At 38.5% G+C, this 18,848-nt stretch overlaps 1 protein-coding gene across 2 annotated transcripts in view; it reads right to left on the bottom strand.

Moving 5' to 3' along the window:
- Positions 1 to 16,981, bottom strand: part of LOC110042789 (uncharacterized) — a 25,879-nt gene extending 8,898 nt beyond the window's left edge. The window contains exons 1-14 of one of the 2 annotated variants that reach the window (XM_089289465.1): positions 16,676 to 16,981; positions 10,943 to 11,095; positions 10,292 to 10,357; positions 9,746 to 10,006; positions 9,043 to 9,081; positions 8,842 to 8,880; positions 8,558 to 8,656; positions 7,686 to 7,784; positions 6,683 to 6,775; positions 5,888 to 5,965; positions 3,507 to 5,405; positions 2,435 to 3,085; positions 1,803 to 1,913; positions 149 to 268 (exon numbers count right to left, since the gene is read on the bottom strand). In XM_089289465.1, coding sequence (XP_089145591.1) covers positions 149 to 268; positions 1,803 to 1,913; positions 2,435 to 3,085; positions 3,507 to 5,405; positions 5,888 to 5,965; positions 6,683 to 6,775; positions 7,686 to 7,784; positions 8,558 to 8,656; positions 8,842 to 8,880; positions 9,043 to 9,081; positions 9,746 to 10,006; positions 10,292 to 10,357; positions 10,943 to 11,006 — 3,619 coding nt within the window. In that variant the 5' untranslated portion in view covers positions 11,007 to 11,095; positions 16,676 to 16,981. The remainder of the gene's footprint in view (positions 1 to 148; positions 269 to 1,802; positions 1,914 to 2,434; positions 3,086 to 3,506; positions 5,406 to 5,887; positions 5,966 to 6,682; positions 6,776 to 7,685; positions 7,785 to 8,557; positions 8,657 to 8,841; positions 8,881 to 9,042; positions 9,082 to 9,745; positions 10,007 to 10,291; positions 10,358 to 10,942; positions 11,096 to 16,675) is intronic. The other variant, XM_089289466.1, reaches the window with a different exon arrangement.
- Positions 16,982 to 18,848: the final 1,867 nt, after the last annotated feature.

The raw sequence follows: 18,848 nt of genomic DNA, 5'->3' as shown, positions 1-18,848 counted from the left end.
TTAACACGAATAGCAACAGGAAATGAGATACAGACAAAGAAGACCATAGAATTCGATCATCAAAAGTGTCCTTTGTCTAATAAAATGTTCTGGTTAATTGATCAGCAACTTCCCTTTGATCATTTTCAGTTGCCTGAATAAACCTTACCTTGTTGAGGTTTTGAAGGCCTTATGTCCTCGTCCGTCGCGTCTGTTGCCTTTGGGTCAGTCTCTGACGAAATATTTCGTATTTTAGTCGGATCTTTTTTGTCATCGTTTTTGGAATTTTCTGCGGTTCAAAAATATTACCATGTTTATTACAATAGGGTTATAGGGTCGCTATAGGCTAGTCTGCGACAAGTAAGACCTCTGTGCTATTTCTCAATTCGTTACTGATAAAACGGGCATTAGAAATTTATTCCCGAATTCGTATTGTCATTTTGGAGGTTGTGAGATTTTGAAAACGTATGAAATATTTGAGGAATGATTTCAAAACACCTGAGAGAATCAAAGACTGCACACAGATGTTTGTTTACTCCTCGCAAGGGCATCTTAAAAAGATAATGATGATTTGAAAATTTGCGGATACTGACACTGTTCAACTCACAAGCATCGGCCATTTCAACAAAGTTCAGTCATACTTGCTACACCATATCTAAACGCTGTCTACATGAACTGATCATGAGGGGCACCCGCGTTGTATTAATACAATAACAAGACAGTTTGATTTTAAAGGAGCTCTGTCACGATATTTTGAGTGATTCTGGACATGTACAAAGTTACCTTTAATCAAAGGAAAGTTGAAAGTAATAGTTTTCTAAGATAGATAAACACCAAAGAGATAATAATAAACCACAAAGGAACATGGATGGTTAAGGATGGTGAAGATTGACACGGATAACAAACCACGAACTTGAAAAATTTAGTCTAAACATTTCAAGATGCGCAAACCGTGACGTAGCTCTTTTAAACTAAGACAAAATGTTTTTAAAAGATCAAGCGAACGCTCATCTCTGGTTTCCGTAGCATGAGCAACCAGCAGTATTTCTTACCCTCCCCTCCCCCTCTCGCTCCGGTTGGTGGGGTGCTAGTCAAATCGCAGGAATACTTTCAGTATTAACTTCGCTGGAGCCTTTTTATAGATGTAGATGGCACGAGGCACTGTGATAGTGAGATGTCTCGGCCAAGAATACAACACAATAACTCACTAGAGTCATGTGTGGTTGCCATTAGGCCACGGCGCTTACCCTATTGTTTAATTAATTGGCGAGTAGAAATAAGTTTAAAAAAAGGATTGCTTTAATATAATAAGCCTCTAATCCTTGGAGTAAGGTGAGTCTCTTAAACTCTCGTCTTGGGAGAACTAACTTTTTGTTTTAAATAGTAGAGTTAAATCATCACTGATAGTTGTAACGTTTAACTTAGGTTTTTTGAAAGCCTTGATATATTTTAGAACTGAATACTTATTACTTGCGAAGGAATTCTTTTTCTTCAAATATGCTTTGTCTTGCCTTCGAATGTCTATACTTGGAAAGCCAAACAGCAGGTGTAGAAATAAATCTTGCACGGATATCAACAGTGCTGATAAATGTTAACACAAAATGTCTTTTGACTAGAGGTTGCTCAGGTTGTCGAAACGTCAGTCACCGACAAGAGTCCTTTCCAAGAAAAACCCATCCGAACATGTTCCAGCCATTTTTTTTGACGCAGATCTATAGATACAAGTTAAAAAAGGTTTTGGGAAGAACCTTGGTAGTGATTGAGAAACTAACCTTAATGTAAAACCTACGTCATCTCATAACAATTTTATAGGAACCGTGTACCTTGTGTTGTCACATGATGACCTTTCGATTGCCGCTCTTCTTCCTTGGTTCTCCTTGAGGCCTGGGTAACATGTTTGGAGTTTGGTTGCGTCTTCACTTTTTTGAAATGTGCTAAACAGAAAACAGAACATATCAGATAACACAGTGAAAAAAAACAAATAAATAAAAAAACCGAGGAAAACGAACATATCATTTTGGAATTCAGATCTGCATGCTTCAAAACCCGAAAGAAGGGTTTAGGAGTCTGTAGTTTTATCTAAATTGGGGAGAAAGTTTGGCGATATCTTGGTACACGGGTACCCCACCATGTTTGACGCACAGTCGAATAAAAACGAGGAACATAATTGCATTTTTACTTCCTGTTATATGTTGATAACGTCCTCTACTTTCAATAAACCTTAAGAACATACTTCACGGAAAAATGGAAAAGCAGGAGAAATTATCGGTTTTGACGTCGCTCTTGTGTAGAGTACCTGAGCTTTTCGAATGAAATTTCAAGTTATTAACCTTGTTTAGTTTCGTTGTTGATCTTTCAGATGTTATTAACAGCTGACTGGATTGATTATGTGAACTAAGAGGCACACGTTTGGGAGAATTTGGAACTTGATTGGAAACAGGTTCGGCTGACTCACTCTTTGGGACAGGTGTTGCATTTCTTCCTGTTCCTGATGTTCTGCCAGCTTTTGTTTCATGCGCCACATCACTATCTGGATCACGAGTCACACCATTTCCTGGATCATGTTGCACCCCACTTCCAGGATAATGTGTCACGCCACTTCCTAAATCATGTGTCGCGACACTTCCTGGATCATGTGTCCGACCACTTCCTGGAGCATCCGTCACAGCAATTCCTGGAGCCTGTGCCACAGCACTCCCTGGATCATGTGTCACGCCACTTCCTGGATCATGTCTCAATCTTCTTTCTGATCCATGTCTCGTGGCTCCCTCAGCATGCATCGTACCATTTTCTCGATCATTTTTACTGGTCTCTTTCTCAATCCTGGGATTTTCAGGCATATCGTTGTGACTACTAATTGATTCTGCAGGCGAAATTCTGTGATCCTTTCTACTGACCTTTAGGGATTTTTCGTGTGGATGGTGTATGTCTTTTTGAGGATTTTCGGAGTCTTTTTCAGCCGATTGCGCAAGTTTGATGGACGTTGAATTTTGAATCACTGAAGAAGAAGTGTCTGCATTGACTTTCTGCTTGATACTCTTTATTTTTGTGTTGATCTCAGTATTGCTCCTGCCCTGCAAAGTCCGAATTTCTGCAATGGACTGATCTGCAATTAAATCAAAATAAAAGGCTTAAATAAGATTTTTTTGCAGTTGCGATAGTTTAACATAAAACTGGTTATAAATTACCATATTCACTACTATACAGTGGTACAAATTGTAAAAAAGTCCATTTTACAAAAAATGAACCCGGTAAAATAGTCTTTCAAAATCTGGTTCAAAAATAAATTATGGAAGCTTCTAGTTACGGCTGCAATAAAGAAGAATTAAACCAAAACTGTCCACCACTACTACTACACTAACTTGCCCTCCGTTTCAAGAGCTTCGTAGTTGACAGGTTTTAAAACAGATGTTTTTTGTCCCCCAAACAGTTTACTATCGACAGAAAAAAAGGCGCGCTTAAGAATTGGCATATTTCTATTATCTTCCTGATAAACAACTCTCTGTAGCAATATGGGTCAGACATACCGTTCTTTAAGTTGTCGTGATTATCGACTGGGTGTTTCTTTAAATTGTGAAATTCAGCATCTTCTTTGCCTTTTTTAAACCCTTCGCCATTAATTGTAGCTCCTTGAGAATGATTCAAACGTTCCAACGTATTTGTTGGTAAAATCTTCACGTTTTCTAGTCTTTTCTTGTTTGGAAGATCATTTCTTGAATTACTCAAACCTTTGACAGGTTGTTTTGTGTTTACTTTATCCATCATTTTGTCCACTGGTTGCTTTGAAATTTCATCCAGAGCATTCCGCATCCGTTCACTCTCAATATCCGAACGTTCATCGCCTTCGGAGCCAGCATTGTGATTTTGTGAACTTTCAGAGTCTATGTCAGACGGAATTATATCTTTCTTTGTGACTTGAGTATTTTCCTTTGGAATTGTTTTGTTTGCTTTGGAAGAATCGAGAGCACCTGCGTTCTTCAATGTCTCACCAGGATCATTTTGTAACGGTTTCAGATGTTTTCGTTCTTCTTGAACGTTGGTAGCAGTCACTGAACTAGTCGTTGGTCCAGGTCTTTTATGAAAGATGTTACTGGAGGAAGTATTCATTTTCTGTTCCTTGCTATAAACAATCGAACTTTCAATCTTTTTCAGGATAGAACTGGCATCTAAATCTTTTTTTGCTATCTGCGTGTTCTTTGGAAACGTACTCATACAATTTAGATTTTGTTGATGTGTGTCTTTATCCACTTCCTTGTGATTCTCGCTTGTTGTTGTAATACTCATTTTGTTCTGTTTCGATTTCTCCTCTTTTCCAGTCAAGTTTACAATAATCTTCTCAGCCTTTGTTGAGGTAGTTGTTCGAACGCTAGTACTTGTACCATGATCAGTTCCTTTGGCATTTGACATTTCTTTGTCCCCTTTAATGGTTTCTTGACTGTTTGCACCATTACTTACAACGTCAAGTTTATGAAGGTTTGAATTCTTTTTATCCAATACACTTGCTCTTTTCTTGTCGTTTCCACCAGCTGGACTTGATTTAGACGAAGCCACAACTTTATCTGAATCAGCTTTAGAATTTGTTTCATTATCCAATTTTACATTACGTTGCGTTTCCAAAGCGTTCTCTTCAGAACTGGAAGTAGTATTTTGATTCCAATGTGAAGTCCTGTTCTTTCTCAAGAAGTTTATTTTTAGCGTTTCCAACATTCTCGTTTTACCGGTTTTGTTACCTGCAACATTTGACCTTTTAGAGACCATCTCTTGAGTGACATTGTTCACCGAAGTCGAACTGGTTTCGTTGTTTCGACTTTCAGTGTTAGTCCTTGAGTTCTTATCGTTTTCAATAAATTGTTCTGTACTTTGTTTAGAATGTCCCATAGGTACTTGTTTATTCGTTTCTTCCAGTATGTGCGCGACTCCACTCTGTGACTGCGTGACACTGTTACTCACATTATAGTTTGGTATCTGGTCACCGTTCGTGTTTACTTCCGTTTGGTTTCTTTTTTTTCTATTATTGTCACCCGTGTGTTGCGTCACTTCATGTTCAGTATGAGATAAAGTTGTTTCTTCGATCTTTCCAACATCGCCCACATAATTTTTGAGAGCTTTTTTCTCGTTATCTCTAGAATCCAGGCTACTATTGGTGTCTGGAATATGTTCACTTCTCTTTGTTGTAGAGTTTTTGTTTTTGATGTTCGACACAACCATCGATCTTGTATCAACAGCTCTAGAACTCTTCTCCTTTTTGTTAGTTATGTTTTGCTTTGCGCTGCCTGCTAATGTTTCCTGCGCCAACGAAGAATTATTACTTTGTCCAGGGACTCGCTTTGGGTTCCTTTGAATTGAAGTTTGTTGGATGACTTTTGAATCATTCGCTTTTCCGCTGAAAAACGAGACCTTGACCTTCTCAACGGGTGCTCTTTCTCCTGAAAATGGTACAAAACGATGTGTTTTAACCTACTGTACGTTACAAGATGGGTGTAGCAGTGTTTAGTCAGCGTGCTTCAATCTGCTGAATGCTGCTTTTAAAACCTTTAGCTTATACGTTTATTTAGATTTGGGGTTTTAAAGTAGTCTTCTAACAAGGGAGAAGGATGGGAGCCTTGTCACTATTACTGCCTATTCAGTTTGTATATGTAATTTATCAATTTACTACATTTCTGCGTTACGATAATTCAAATCACAGCGTAAAACTTGCAAAACGCCTAAAAATGAAATCAGTTGAAGGCTCTCATGAACGGTAAAATAGAAAACGCAAAAAGAACATATTTGTAGATTTTTCGCGATTGGATTGGCAAGAAAGGAAAGTGATATAATTCTATAAAGAGGGTGGCTTCCTATGCGCGAGTTATTTGTGGAACTATAAAGTATAGCTAGCTGAAACCATGCTGTATGCTATATAACTTACTTTTCGTAGATGGCAAAGTTTTCGCTTCCTTGGAGGTATTTTTTCTAAAATCAATACTCAGTCGCTCGACTGAAGGACCTGAAAATTTGTAATGTGAAATAAATTATACTTGTACTTTATATAAGTCGATTTAAGGCATACTAAAACCTCTAGTATGCTTATACTAAAACCTTTAATTACACTCTGGCTGTAACTTAAGCTTTCAGGACAGAATGCAATCTTCCGATGGTCGAGTGAGGCTGTTTAGCGGTATGGGGCTTGAGGCGCTAATTCACCATAGTCACTTAGGCACCTTATACAAATGCTAATTGGTAGACCTAAACTCTGATAAACGCTCGGGGATGGTGTGCATGGGAAGGTTCGCAGCTTTTATCCGAAGAAATATTTCTCGTATCTCGCCCATTTGTGTCAAATGATCCCATGCTCTTCTAGTGGTAGCTTTTCTTCTGTGAGACGAAGAGTTTTGGCCGGTGATAACGCATGCCCTGTACATATGCAGTCATCAACGACGAAATCAACATTCCAATGCTTTGGAAAACTTGGTATATTCTAAAAGAATGACTGAGGCAATGTCCATTTGCATGGTTCTTGGTTCAATTCTGTTATTTATTTGCTAGCAATGTTTCACTTTCCCCTTCCAAAAACAAACAAACAAACAAACAAACAAACAAACAAACAAACAAAACAAAACAAACAAAATGAAAAAAAAAAAAAAAGAAAAGAAAATGACTGAGACAGGTGCCTCGACTTACTACATACTGGTTACGATCCAGCCAGTTGCTTTAGAGAATTTACCTGTATGATTATGAATTGTGGCTGGGCTGTGATCGGGTTCTGTTGAACCTTCGTCCTTAAAAGTTGTCCTCCCACTGCTACTAAGATCCACAACTGTAAAGTGCAAAACAATTCATAAGAATAAAAAGACAAAAGATACATAAAAATATCCATTGACCGGATTTACTCTAATCGAAATTAACCACTCAAAAATTGTCGCAGTATGTGACAGCCATCATATTGTGTCACGAACGTTACATACATGTGATTTTGTCAAGTAGCTTCACGGCTGAAGACTTTTCCCAAAAATTTGAGTCATGCTTAAGCTTATGATCAGCCACAGGATTGGGATGGGAATCTGTCTTTGTTGTTAAAGTTGAGAAGCATTTGTTGTTGAATCTTGAAAGTTATATTAATTGTGAGTTTCCTTTGACTTGAAGGTACGTTAATTCGTCAATCTCAAAAATATTTTTAAGACTTTGTCCCACCCGACTATCTTAATTATCAAAACATTAAGGTGGCTCTAAGTCCTCCTACGGTTGTTTTCCTTAGTGTGTTTATCCTAAAATGCTGATTTTAATTCAATAATTAAACAATGGGTTTACCAGGTTTGTTTTCGAGTTATTAGCACTTAAAATTTTTGGTTTTCTTTCCTTATTTGATTTAAATACTACAGTGTTGTTATAGTAACCCGTGTCAGGCAAATGACCAATGCTTGGGAATTCGTTTGATGCTCGTTTTTTGTGGCATAAAATACTGTAGTATGACAGCCTTGATCCATCAAACTGGAAGGATTAAGAGCCGGAAAGTGCTGAAAACCATTAAGCATTTGTCGTAATATTGGGCTATAGTTAAACAACTGGCTTAACTACTCTCCAACCCGAAAGAAGATGGAAAATGGTGGTTCCACTCTACAGCTATATAACCAGTCGATATGTCTGTATATCTCACTTTATTCTTGAAATTGCATTAGCACCTATTGAATCAACAAGAGTAATATTTATGAATTCCACAAAGCACTAACCTGAGTTTTTGCTGAGCATACTCCCTACTTTTCGCTTGATCGCTTTGCCAGTGTTATTAATCAAATCATGAACCATCGAATGCATCACCACTTTAGCGCCTGCGTGAGAAAGATAAGATGAAGCAAGTTCTTGTAGTTCTTTCGCAGCTCAAGTTATTAAAACCTTGGGTAACTTAGGTAAATAATTAAGCTTATCGGTCTCACCTTTATGGATTACACCCTCGAGCACAAGGGAACATTTAAACAAGAGACAGAGAGAATGAAGGGCAAGAGAGTTAATTCCCCATATATTGTGAAAAAATGGTAAATTCTGCAGACGAGCCAAGTGACCCATCAGACCGACGCTTATTTCCCGTTTCGTTAGCATGAAGCGACTAGGAATATTTCTGCTTCCCCCTGAACAGGATACTAGTCCATCACAGGGTTACCCCCAGCAGTAAGTTCGCCAGTACCTATTTATAGCGGAGAGAGGCGTTGTGAGAGTAAAATATCTTCTCAAAAAGAACAGCACAATGTCTTCGGCCAGGGCTCGAACCCGGACCACTCGATCCGGAGGCAAGAGCTCTAACCATGAGGCCGCCGTACCTCTTATCCTCCGTATAGGCCTTATGCATTATTGTCTGCATATGACTGAGTCTGGTAAAGTTGTTACGTTTGACATGAACTAATTGGCTGACCATCAAGGCATTAGATGTTAATAGTTTTGGTATTTTTTTTTATCAGTTGTCTTAACCATTACTGCCTTTCTACATCACTGTAACCGATCTCGGTGTGGTTGTGATCGTTTCGCGCTAATTCTCGAGTACGGAACGGCCGGTAAAATAAGCAATGTCCTCGATTCCTATTGGATGAACGCAAGAAAGCCTACCTACCTTTCGCCTTCCAAACTCTCCATATTCTATGCATAACTGAAATCCAAAGACCACTTAGTTGTTCAAACGTTTTGAAAGCAACGCCTAGATTTTCAGGGCCTAAGTTTAAAGAGAAAAATTACTGTGTTACAGTTAATCAACTCAAGTTGAGATATTTCAATGTTGCAATCTTGCTTAGCTTTACCAGTCATGTCTTATGCAGGCAATAATGCGAGATTGGAAATTAGCCGGACATTCAGTTTGTAGATTAAGGAATTTTTTAAAAAAACATTGATCCACCTCACCTGATCTAAGCTTTTTGGCAAACTCTTGATCTGATTTGGCTGTGAAGATAGCAAAAAACATTATTGTATTTATTTGTATCTTTTATTTCTCCACTTGACAATATTGTTAATAATCAAGTGCCCTGAAAAAGAAGGAGAAAGAGCAAAAACATTGTTATGAGTCATTAATTATCAATTTTCAATTGATTAGTGTAGAAATACCTTTCTTTAACTTCTTCATCACATCAATTGCATCGCCAACTGAAATAAGAAAATGGCAAAATAGCAAATTAACCGTTCAATCAGTTTATGGATAAAGGAATCCTGCCATTCTGAGATTGGGTTCATTTGCATTCTTAACATATTCCCGATAGACCTTATAAAAGCCGAGTCTATGGTCACTCAAAATTTGTATTACAAAATTATTGCAGATAAAACAAAACAAATTGTGAGGTTATAATGATTACGAGACTGGCTGCTAATTGACTGAATAGAATCTTGAATAAAAATATCTTTGGCTCAAGTAGAGTTGAGATAATTATTTGTTCTTTTTTGGTTAAAGAGCGTTTCACATTACCATCGTTTTTCAGTATTCTAAAGAGAGGACATGGATCTTTGTGATCCATTCAATGGTCAGTCTTGCGTTCGATCAGTTGTATCCACTAGATGATTTAAAAGACTTTGTTTGGGACCTAGTGCTGACAAGGCCTGAGATCGCGTTTTCCAAAGGATCTCGAGCACGCACGGTTAGCAAAGCAAACAAAGAAAAACAAAAACAAAAATCAACAGCAACAAAAACAACAACAGCTGACACTCGCATTGTCTTGCGCAAGTAAAGGCCTTTCAATTTTATTTTGTTAAATGATGCCCTAGAGCAAATGGATCAACTAAAAATACTGTTTCAGTTCTAATTCTTTACACTCACCATTTGCCAGATTCATGTTAGATTCGAAATTTTCGTAACCACTTTCTTGGTCTTGACTCCCATTCGACTTGGATTGTGACCCTTCATCATCTTGGGGCCCTCCTTTATCTTCGCCAACACCCGACGTAACGAATCTTTTGTTTGAATAAGGTCGTGAGTTTCTCGGATTCGTCCGTGGGTCCTCGTCATTGCGTCCGCGGTCGGCTGAGCTCCAACCAGAATCAAAACCAGTGAAGTTATCGTTTTCACCTGTACTTGAACCTAATGGAAAAACAAAAAATATCATATGCTGCATCCATAAGGCCATCACACGATCTACTTTTGCCTTTCCTCCAGACTATATGGCCTAGCTCAGTTCTTTTCGCACGAAAGAAAAAAAATTACGCCAGCGTCAAAATAAACAGTTTCTCTAAAAGTTTAGACATTAGGTCTTCTTGCTTTGAGACAAAGGAAAAAGGCAACCAGAATGACCAAGGGCGAACTTTGATTATTAGCATCGATGCTTGAACATTAAAACCTGAAAGTGAGTCACAATTTGATCCTTACCACTGCTTCCGCTCCAGTCCTCCTCTTTCCAAGGCCCTTCGCGGCTGACTTCTTCACTGTTGTGTCCTGAAAAATTAGCAAGATCCAGAAGATGCATTTATCCTCAACGCCACAAAATGAAGTTACAAATATAATGCTATAGGGAGAGCTTAAGCAATGATGACGGCGACCCCGCGGACAACGCCTAGTAAAACAAAAAATGAATTTATTTCTTTACCTTCGAATTTCGCAATAGTCTAGATCTGTTCACTACACCTATTGGTTCCAGAACTTGCGTAAGCTAAATATCTAAATTCCAAATGAAAATACGAAAAATTAGTCGTCATTGTTCGCTTTTTTCAAAACACTCCGAACTTCGTTATTTTACGTTGTTGTTTTTGTGCAGAGCACGGCGACGAAATGTACACAGATTTATAACCCACGTGCAAGTGCGCAGTCATTGTTCTATTCATTAAACCTTTTGTTTGGTGGCGTTCTCGTTGCCTTCGCCGTCGTGGCTCGCTTAAGCTCTCTAACATCAATGCCGGGAAACCTGCAAGGCTTCATGTCATTGCTGCAAACATAATAATTAATCACCTGCAAAAAAAATGCTGTTACATTCGTCATGAGAGCCAACTAAACTTTTGTAGAAGGTTTTTTTTGCCGACTAACCTGCACAACAGCTGGGTACCAGTCCCTGTATGGCAAGAAGCAGCAGGATGACGTAGAGGCTCATACCCTCTTACGCTGTTGATGGAACTCCCCCCGGAACAGTGATTACATGAATAGCTTTTCAGGTGGGGAAATGCTGGAAATGCTCTGGACCTAGTAGTAGAAATGAGTGATCCGCGTGAAAAAGTGTTTCCCTCGGTTTATATGTATATTGACAGCGAGAAAAGTCGTATTGATCAGGTTCGACACCAAGCAAGGATTGTTACTTTGTATTCTTGAGCAAAGCATTTCAATCTTACAGTGCTTCCCTCCTCCGAAGGTTTCAAGCAATGTGGTGGTGGTTTTTACGGCTAACGGTTGGCCTATTTTCCTTACGGTTAACAGAAATCTTAGAAATTAATTAGCTTTGATTATTATCTTAAAGTTTAAAAGCAACTTTCTTCGTTTAAAAAGTTAAAATTTATTTTTATTTCGGTAAAACATATTTAAGGTCTTTAGATCATTCCGGGATAGGAAAAGTTTTTATTATAAGAATTGTGGACTAATAAGCTCACAAGCTACAAGACGAAACTTAACAAAAAAAGTTTTGACAAAAGATGTCGAGATTTTCACTTTCGTGGTTATTTTACGGTTAGTATTTTTTACGCTAGCAATTAAAATTTACAAATATTTTGGCCCGTTTTTACGGCTAACGGTCAATGCCATTCAGACCCTCTTCTCTCAGGAGTTTGAATGTGTACTGGTAATCTGTTACACTTACGACAACTGTCAGAGTACTGAGAATTTTCTGTCATGGACTTTAAAGCATCCCATCTAGGGAACCGGAAGGGCCTCAAATGGCATTTTTTTTGGTGGCTTCACACCGCAGAAATCGAAGTTAAGTGTCTGCACTTGTAAACCAATTTTAAAACTGTTCAAATCCAGTTGATTGGAACAAAGCTCCTGGCTATTTATTTACCTGTGATGTTTTGGTAGACACGAGGAATCAATCTTCAAATCGTTCGTCTAGGCCTCGTTGGTTAAGCTCTAAAAATTGTCTCTTCTCCCGGCGTCAAGATGCCGACCGTTTGATTTTCAGGCATCAAGAAATTAGTTCTTCTTTGTTCTAAGGACTCGCTGCTCGATCTGATGAAATGCAATCGCGTCGTGAATAACTTTACAAGTAGAAAATGTTTGTCTTAAACATTCCACTTGTTCTCTAGTTGGTTACGTCTCCGTGTAGTGGAAAGAAAAATTCACCCATGTGTTAAGTTCAACCCAACCTAATCGTCGCCACGAGTGATGACCTAGATTCAGGTCATTTGCCTTGAGTAAGAGAAAGCGCGTTTTATGTTTTTTGAAATAAAGGAAGAATTATGGTTCAGTCGCGTTTTAAACATAACGGAGGTTAGAATTTTAGGTAAAGAATGGCTAGAAGTACGAATTTGAACATTATGAATGGAAGATCAGTACACTCTTACCTGATCGTACTGAAATTTTAAAACGAAAACCATTTTCATTTGATTTCGCTGAATTTTTCCGTTTAGAGCGTTTTAACATTAGCTGAATTTTCTCCATCGTGCCTACTGACAAAAAAGAACAAATAAACCAAAAATATTAATGAAAATATTTCAGCCGTAGAAAATAACGTGAACGATTAAATTTGTAGTCAAAAGTACGCCAAGTAGGTTGTCTACCGTGTTTTTTAGCCAAACGCAAACAGACATAAACAAAAGTGGAAAACTCTTCAAACTATTGAAAGTCTTACTATTTTTTCCTCCACTGCGACGTCAGTGCCTTTTAGGTTATGAACTCTTTTATGAAGCAATATCGATATCCAGTATGCATCATTGACTAGTGTAAGAGCTTATGTTCAGAGCTCCTCATTATTTAGAAACACAAAGGATTCCCGCCAAAACCGAGTCAACAGTGAAAAACCAAAACAATTTTCTACCATTTTCTCGTGCCAAATACACTGACTGATCGGTGTTGTTTGTAGCTGTCAACGAAGAATCGCATTTTAAGCTTTGAATGGCAACAAAATGTTTCACTTACGATTTGTTCGAAACGTGCGCGCAATTTCAATCTCTACCGGGCTTCACTGGGAGACGAAAAATCCTGGAAAACAACTTAACTATCGAAACGATTAGCTACCTGGCGTTTGAATCCAATTCAGTATATAACCCCCTAAGGTTCCCACTCTCGTACCTTAAGCACGCACTTGAGATCTAAACAGGACGACCATCGTTCTTGATTTATGCCGTTAACTGTTGCCTAGCATTGTATTTATATTTTTTATTCATTCGATCATCTATGGTTCTTGATTCTAATTTTGCAAACAAAGGGACCTGCAATGAAACCCGTCGCTTAGCGTTCGCTTGCGGTTTTCTTTTATCTGTTCGTGACTCTTGTGAATCGTGGGCGATCCTTTGTTGATTAACAAAGTGACGAGAGAACGACGTTCCCGCTACAGAATTTTAAATTACAAGAAATTGATCTACTGTTTTTCTTGTTTACACCTGTTTCTATGGAACTAGGGTTCGAAACCTCTATTACAAGTAACTTAATAACGAGCTCTGTTGTGAGGTACAAGTAGACTTAGTTTTGACTAGTGATAAAACTCCTGATGCTACATATAATCAGATAAACGTTAAATTGAGTCATTGGTCCTACGATATCCTCACCAATTCAATTTTCCAGAAAACTGTTGAATTTTGGAAATATCTGCAAAGGATCTCCAGAACAGCTTTTGACCTCGGGGCTGTAAAAATTAAATGTTTGATTCGTTAATGTGACTCTGCAAACAAAGGCCACAAAAGAACAAGCAAACGTTAATGTTTTGTGTTCATTAAGCAGGTTTCTTTTTATCTTTTGTTTGTGATCGGTTCGAATGGTATACGATTGTTTTTTGGTTGACAACAAACGTCGTGTTCGCTTTAAGTCCTTTGAACAGACATCGACAAGGATCCTGTGCTGGTCACGGCTTACTGTTGTGGAGAAATATGTTTGGCATCTTCTTCAGGATCTGATTCATATTGGCTTCGGAAAGAAAAAAAGATTAAAAGCTATGCTTTTTTAGATACAATACGTTGTCTTTAGGCAAAATTGTCAACGAGCACTTGTGCAGGGTATATCTAGAACGGAACTTAAACTTAAGAATCCTGCACACAGCATTCTGCACAAAGGGAAAAAATTCTTGAATGGACACACCATCTTAGCACAGTCATTCAAGAAGAGCCTGCCAAAATTACCGGCGAAATTTAAAAGCGTCCTATTACACCACTTGACCACGGAGCTATTTTAAAGAGTAATCTTCAATACTTCAATCTGAATCTGCTACAAAAGACAACGCAATGTGTTTACCGTGGGATTCCCATTCATCCGTTTATTCGTGGTTCGTTTGAATGGTGGGTGCTTCTGTGTTTGACAAGAAGTTTTTCGCTTTATTTGTTCAGGCGTTGACAAGCTGAGAACCTTAAAATAGGTAGTTCACTAATTCAAGCCAGGTGTGAAACGAAAAAAAGGCCTTTATTGTACATGTACGTGATCTAATAAGGAAGCGCGATCTGGAAATGGTACCTTCAGACCCATTGATCAGCGGTTTACGGGGTCAAATAATACAGTACCTAATGCTAGTCATGTGTATTAAGAATACAAAATACCGGAACCACGTTATCAGCATACTACAGCTTTAACAACGCTTTGTGGTCTATGAAGAGAAAAGACTCAGAGAATAAGGTGTAAATAATTTGCCTTCAACTATTTAATCCGTGAGAAGTGAAAACAGTATCAAAGTTATTGTTCCATAAACAAAATTTGAACAATATTAACAAAAATTAAAAACCAAAACAAATCCACAAGCTATCATTGCTGGTTGCCGAGAGGTTTAGGGGACCAAGTTTCCCATATAATGTTTTTCAAGGGTTGGGTTCCACCGGTGATCTATGCTTTACCCACAAACTTGCAACGAAAACGGTTATTGATTGATATTATTCTTGCAGACCTAGGGAGCTGCTAACGAATGGAGCCGAGCATAGCTAAGATTCATTTAGAACTACACTTCAGCCAATAAACAGTTGTTATAACGTTTGCATTTTCAGTTCGTACTTCTGAGTCGATGAGTTTTGACTTAAGGCGCGAGAAACGTCGGTGAACACTACTTTAGCTCTTTTATACACAGAAACGTTGACGATTTCAAAATCTGGAATCCATGAATTCTATATTAGAAAAAAAAACTGTTTTGGATGCGCTATAAGACAAAGATAAAAGTATTGTACAAGCAAAAATCGGTGCACAGGCAAATATTGTTTTAGTTCTTAGTCCTCATTTCTCGTTTGTCAATTTGCTCAGCAAGGTGGCCTGGCTACAAATTAGCGCTTAGATTTTTCTCTTCGCTTGTAACGCTGTCTGTGGACTTCGGAAAGTGTCGTACTTTTCACTGCAGCTCAGTTCTTATTTTCATTCATTGCCTTTATTTCTCCGTTTTGCTAGGAAAACGGTTTCTGTCATCCATGCTCCATCGTCATTGTGTTTTTACGATTCCATTCATAAAAATTACTTATTTTAAAACTACTAGTGAAAGAAAATCAAAAGATGATAATCGAAGCGGCAACAAAAACAAAACTCGCGATTAAAGCACTTTTCCCGTTTCTTGTCTCGCTCGACTTACGATTTGTCTTTCGCTCCCGTTCACCTTTTCCCGGTTTAGTCTGTTTCCGTTACCGTTACCGTTAAAATGAATTATCTCATGATCTATGGCTTCAGTACCATCCGAGTTAAAAATAAATCTGCAATTGTAATATATCTCTTATCTCATCAGGATTTTAGTGCAATCATTTTAGCTGTAAATGAAAATTACTCAAGCATTCAACTGAGCGATAAAGTTGTGAACACACGAACAACAAACTACTTTTCTTTGTCAAACTCAAGTGTGCGTGTGCACAAATGAACAAAATTAATCATGTTCCCGCGATCCTTTTTTACTCTCCACAAATGTAAATTTTCCCATAATAAGCTCTTGTTATTGAGTTGGAATTGGCAAGGAAAAAAAACCCCGCGAATCTAATAGCCGAAATCGCTTCCGGTACAGGCCTCCCTTGCAACGGTGTAAACAATTCTTGAATTTTTATATTTCGTTTATTCGGATGAAAACGTTTGATTTATTTGGAGACCATGCAATAGGAACTCATAAATTTAGGCTCCCTTTACCAAGTTCAAAGGGCAGAGACAAAATCTAAAAGATAATTTTACCCCTTTGACCTTGCAGCTGTTGTTAGTTAGATCTTTGGTACCCGTTCTAGGGGCCACTATGTTGACATGTGACGTGATCCACAGACAATAGATATTTCCCTCTAGAGATAAATTGTTTTTAAAACATTACTTTCTTGTGTTGTAACTGTGCCAGTGGCTCTTTCTTCCATATTGTTATCCCAACCTAGCGTATGAACAAAGTGGAAAAACCTGTCGAGGTGTAGACTAAACTAGAATCGGAGAAAGAATCGCCCTCAAATACCTCACACTGGTTTATTTGTTCACACGAACAGCAGTTTGTTCAAAATCAAATACGGTTTAGGATATATTTCGCTAGTAGGGCAGCTTAGTGATTAAGATTTGCCGAGAGAATGACATTGAATTCGACGAGCTTGTCTTGTAAGCACGTGTAAAGTACCGGCCTATAGTAAGGCGGGTTTGTTAATTAGAGAGCTATCTATTCTTTAGTAAACACTTTAAGAGATATTGTTGTGTTATACTTACCTTTAAGGCCCTATGGTTATTGCCTTTCCTTTCTCAGTCCCGGGCCAGAATCAAGGGTCACAATTCCGAGCGGAACAATTACTTAAAAAAAAACTCGTAAACCTACTCATGGGTGGTCAGTCTTAACAAGAGAAACCTTCGCACCGTATGCCGTACGCATGGGCAACGTTGCGATTCGAGTTGCGCGCAAATGATCTCAGCGGAGTGGTATGACTTCACTTGACCCTCGAGTGATCAGACTTGTTCTACGCACTAAAGCGTCGAATAGAAGAAAACTTCGAAGACACTTTCTACACAGGGTGTGCGACATCTGATATTCTTGAAATGCGAGGCATTCAGACTCGCTCTCACCAGTCAATGATCCGTGAGGGACGCGCTGTTGGTGCGAAACGAGGAATGGAGTGAACCATCGGCGGAGACAACGGCTTTTTCAGTCTTTAATGTACTGTTTCACACACTCCATATGCGTAAGACATCAGTGATTCCGAGTGGCTCTATCAAATGGTGATACTTAAGAATCTTCGTTATGGCTATAGATCATCAGTGTTAGCAGTAATTAATATTCTGTAATATATCTTTATAATGTATGCTAAGTAGCCTTCAGAAAGCAGGTTGTGTGTTGTACGTGTGGTGATTGTATGGTAGGGTAGGCAAACTTTTTCTGAAACGTTGTAAATTGCCCGTTGTGTTAAAAAAACTCCCGATCCTTGTAAAAATCATGTCTTGATTTGTGTTAATTTCATCTTCAGGATATTGTTTATTGAACTGATAGAGACTTCGTAAAGAGTACGACTTTCACTAAACCTTTCGAAGGAGCAAGTGCTTGTTCTGGTTGAGTAATGAATGTCTATCAATTATTAGGCTGGCGGCTATATCTCCGGTTTTTGTGCCAGTAAGCGACCAGGAGTATTCCTTCTCCTGCCTAGATCGAGTGTTTCTTCATCGCAGGGTATTCCTTAGGATTTAATTCCCCGGTGTTCACTTAAACACCCGGGTGGAGGAGTGCACTGCTCAGTGAAGTGCATTCCCGAACAAAACAGCACAATGATACCGGCTTCAACCCGTAACACTCAATCTGTCCACGCGTTAACTTTAAGGACCTCGAGGTCACCGCGGCTACCACCCAGGAAATTAAAGCATATTATAATCCATCAAATATTTTTACTCGCGCGCGATTGGTCTAAACACGTTACGTGACTGAATATTCCCCAGCTAAAACTGGAGAATATCCGAGGGATATTTCCTAATTTTCAAAACAGCGCGTGTTGAGAAGAATATTTCAAGGATAACAAAGACAATAGCCTCCATCTGGCGCGAAAGTATAGAGGATATTACACGGTGACGAGAAGATATGAATTTTATGTCTGTATAGCAAGAACAATATCAAGAACAATATAAGAGATATTGTTCTTGCCACGAGAACATAAAATTCATATCTTCGAGCTAACGTGTAATGTTCTTTTTGTTATATAGACATACTAATGACGGTGTTTTTGACGATATTCCGAAGATTTCCGACCACTTTCCAAAGATTTCTGAAGATTCTCCAAAACTTGTCCGAAGGTCACACGAACTTTGCCGAACATTTCCCGAATATTTCCGAAGATTGCCGAAGATTTTCGAGGAAGACCCGAATTTACGAGACAAACTTGATATCAGTGAAATCATCGATATCTTCACTAGTGAGGATATGGAAAATATACTACTCGAGTCCCGGATGTGGTTTCGCATAAATTTTACGAGTGGTGTATTTTCCAGTGAAACAGTAAGTAATGGTAATAGGACTGAGTGGAGTCCAATTCGGTCTGTTATCATAAGAGTGATAACAAAGTCGGACGACCGCGCAGCGGAAGTCCGATTTGTTTATCACGAGTATGATTACAGACCGAATTGACGACACGAAGTCTTATTACCAATTAATCATAAAAATTACAATTTCCGAGAAAAGAAGAATAGCCAAGTTATGAAAGAAAGGGAAAATTTGCATTAAAATACCTACAAAGGAGATGTAAACATTCTAAGACCACCGCACCTCCTAACGCCAATAAGGCGCAGAAAACACAAAAGCAAGCGCGCGCACACACGCACGCACGCACGTAACTACAACTGAATGAGATTGTTTGATTTAAACTACAACTTTGAATGTGATTGGCTTATTGAACTGTCCGATAAC

This window comes from Orbicella faveolata, unplaced genomic scaffold, assembly GCF_042242905.1.
Source record: "Orbicella faveolata isolate gen_17 unplaced genomic scaffold, um_ofav_v1 contig_2, whole genome shotgun sequence".
Classification (NCBI taxonomy): Eukaryota; Metazoa; Cnidaria; class Anthozoa; order Scleractinia; family Merulinidae; genus Orbicella; species Orbicella faveolata.
This window is presented reverse-complemented; position numbering and strand designations above follow the sequence as displayed.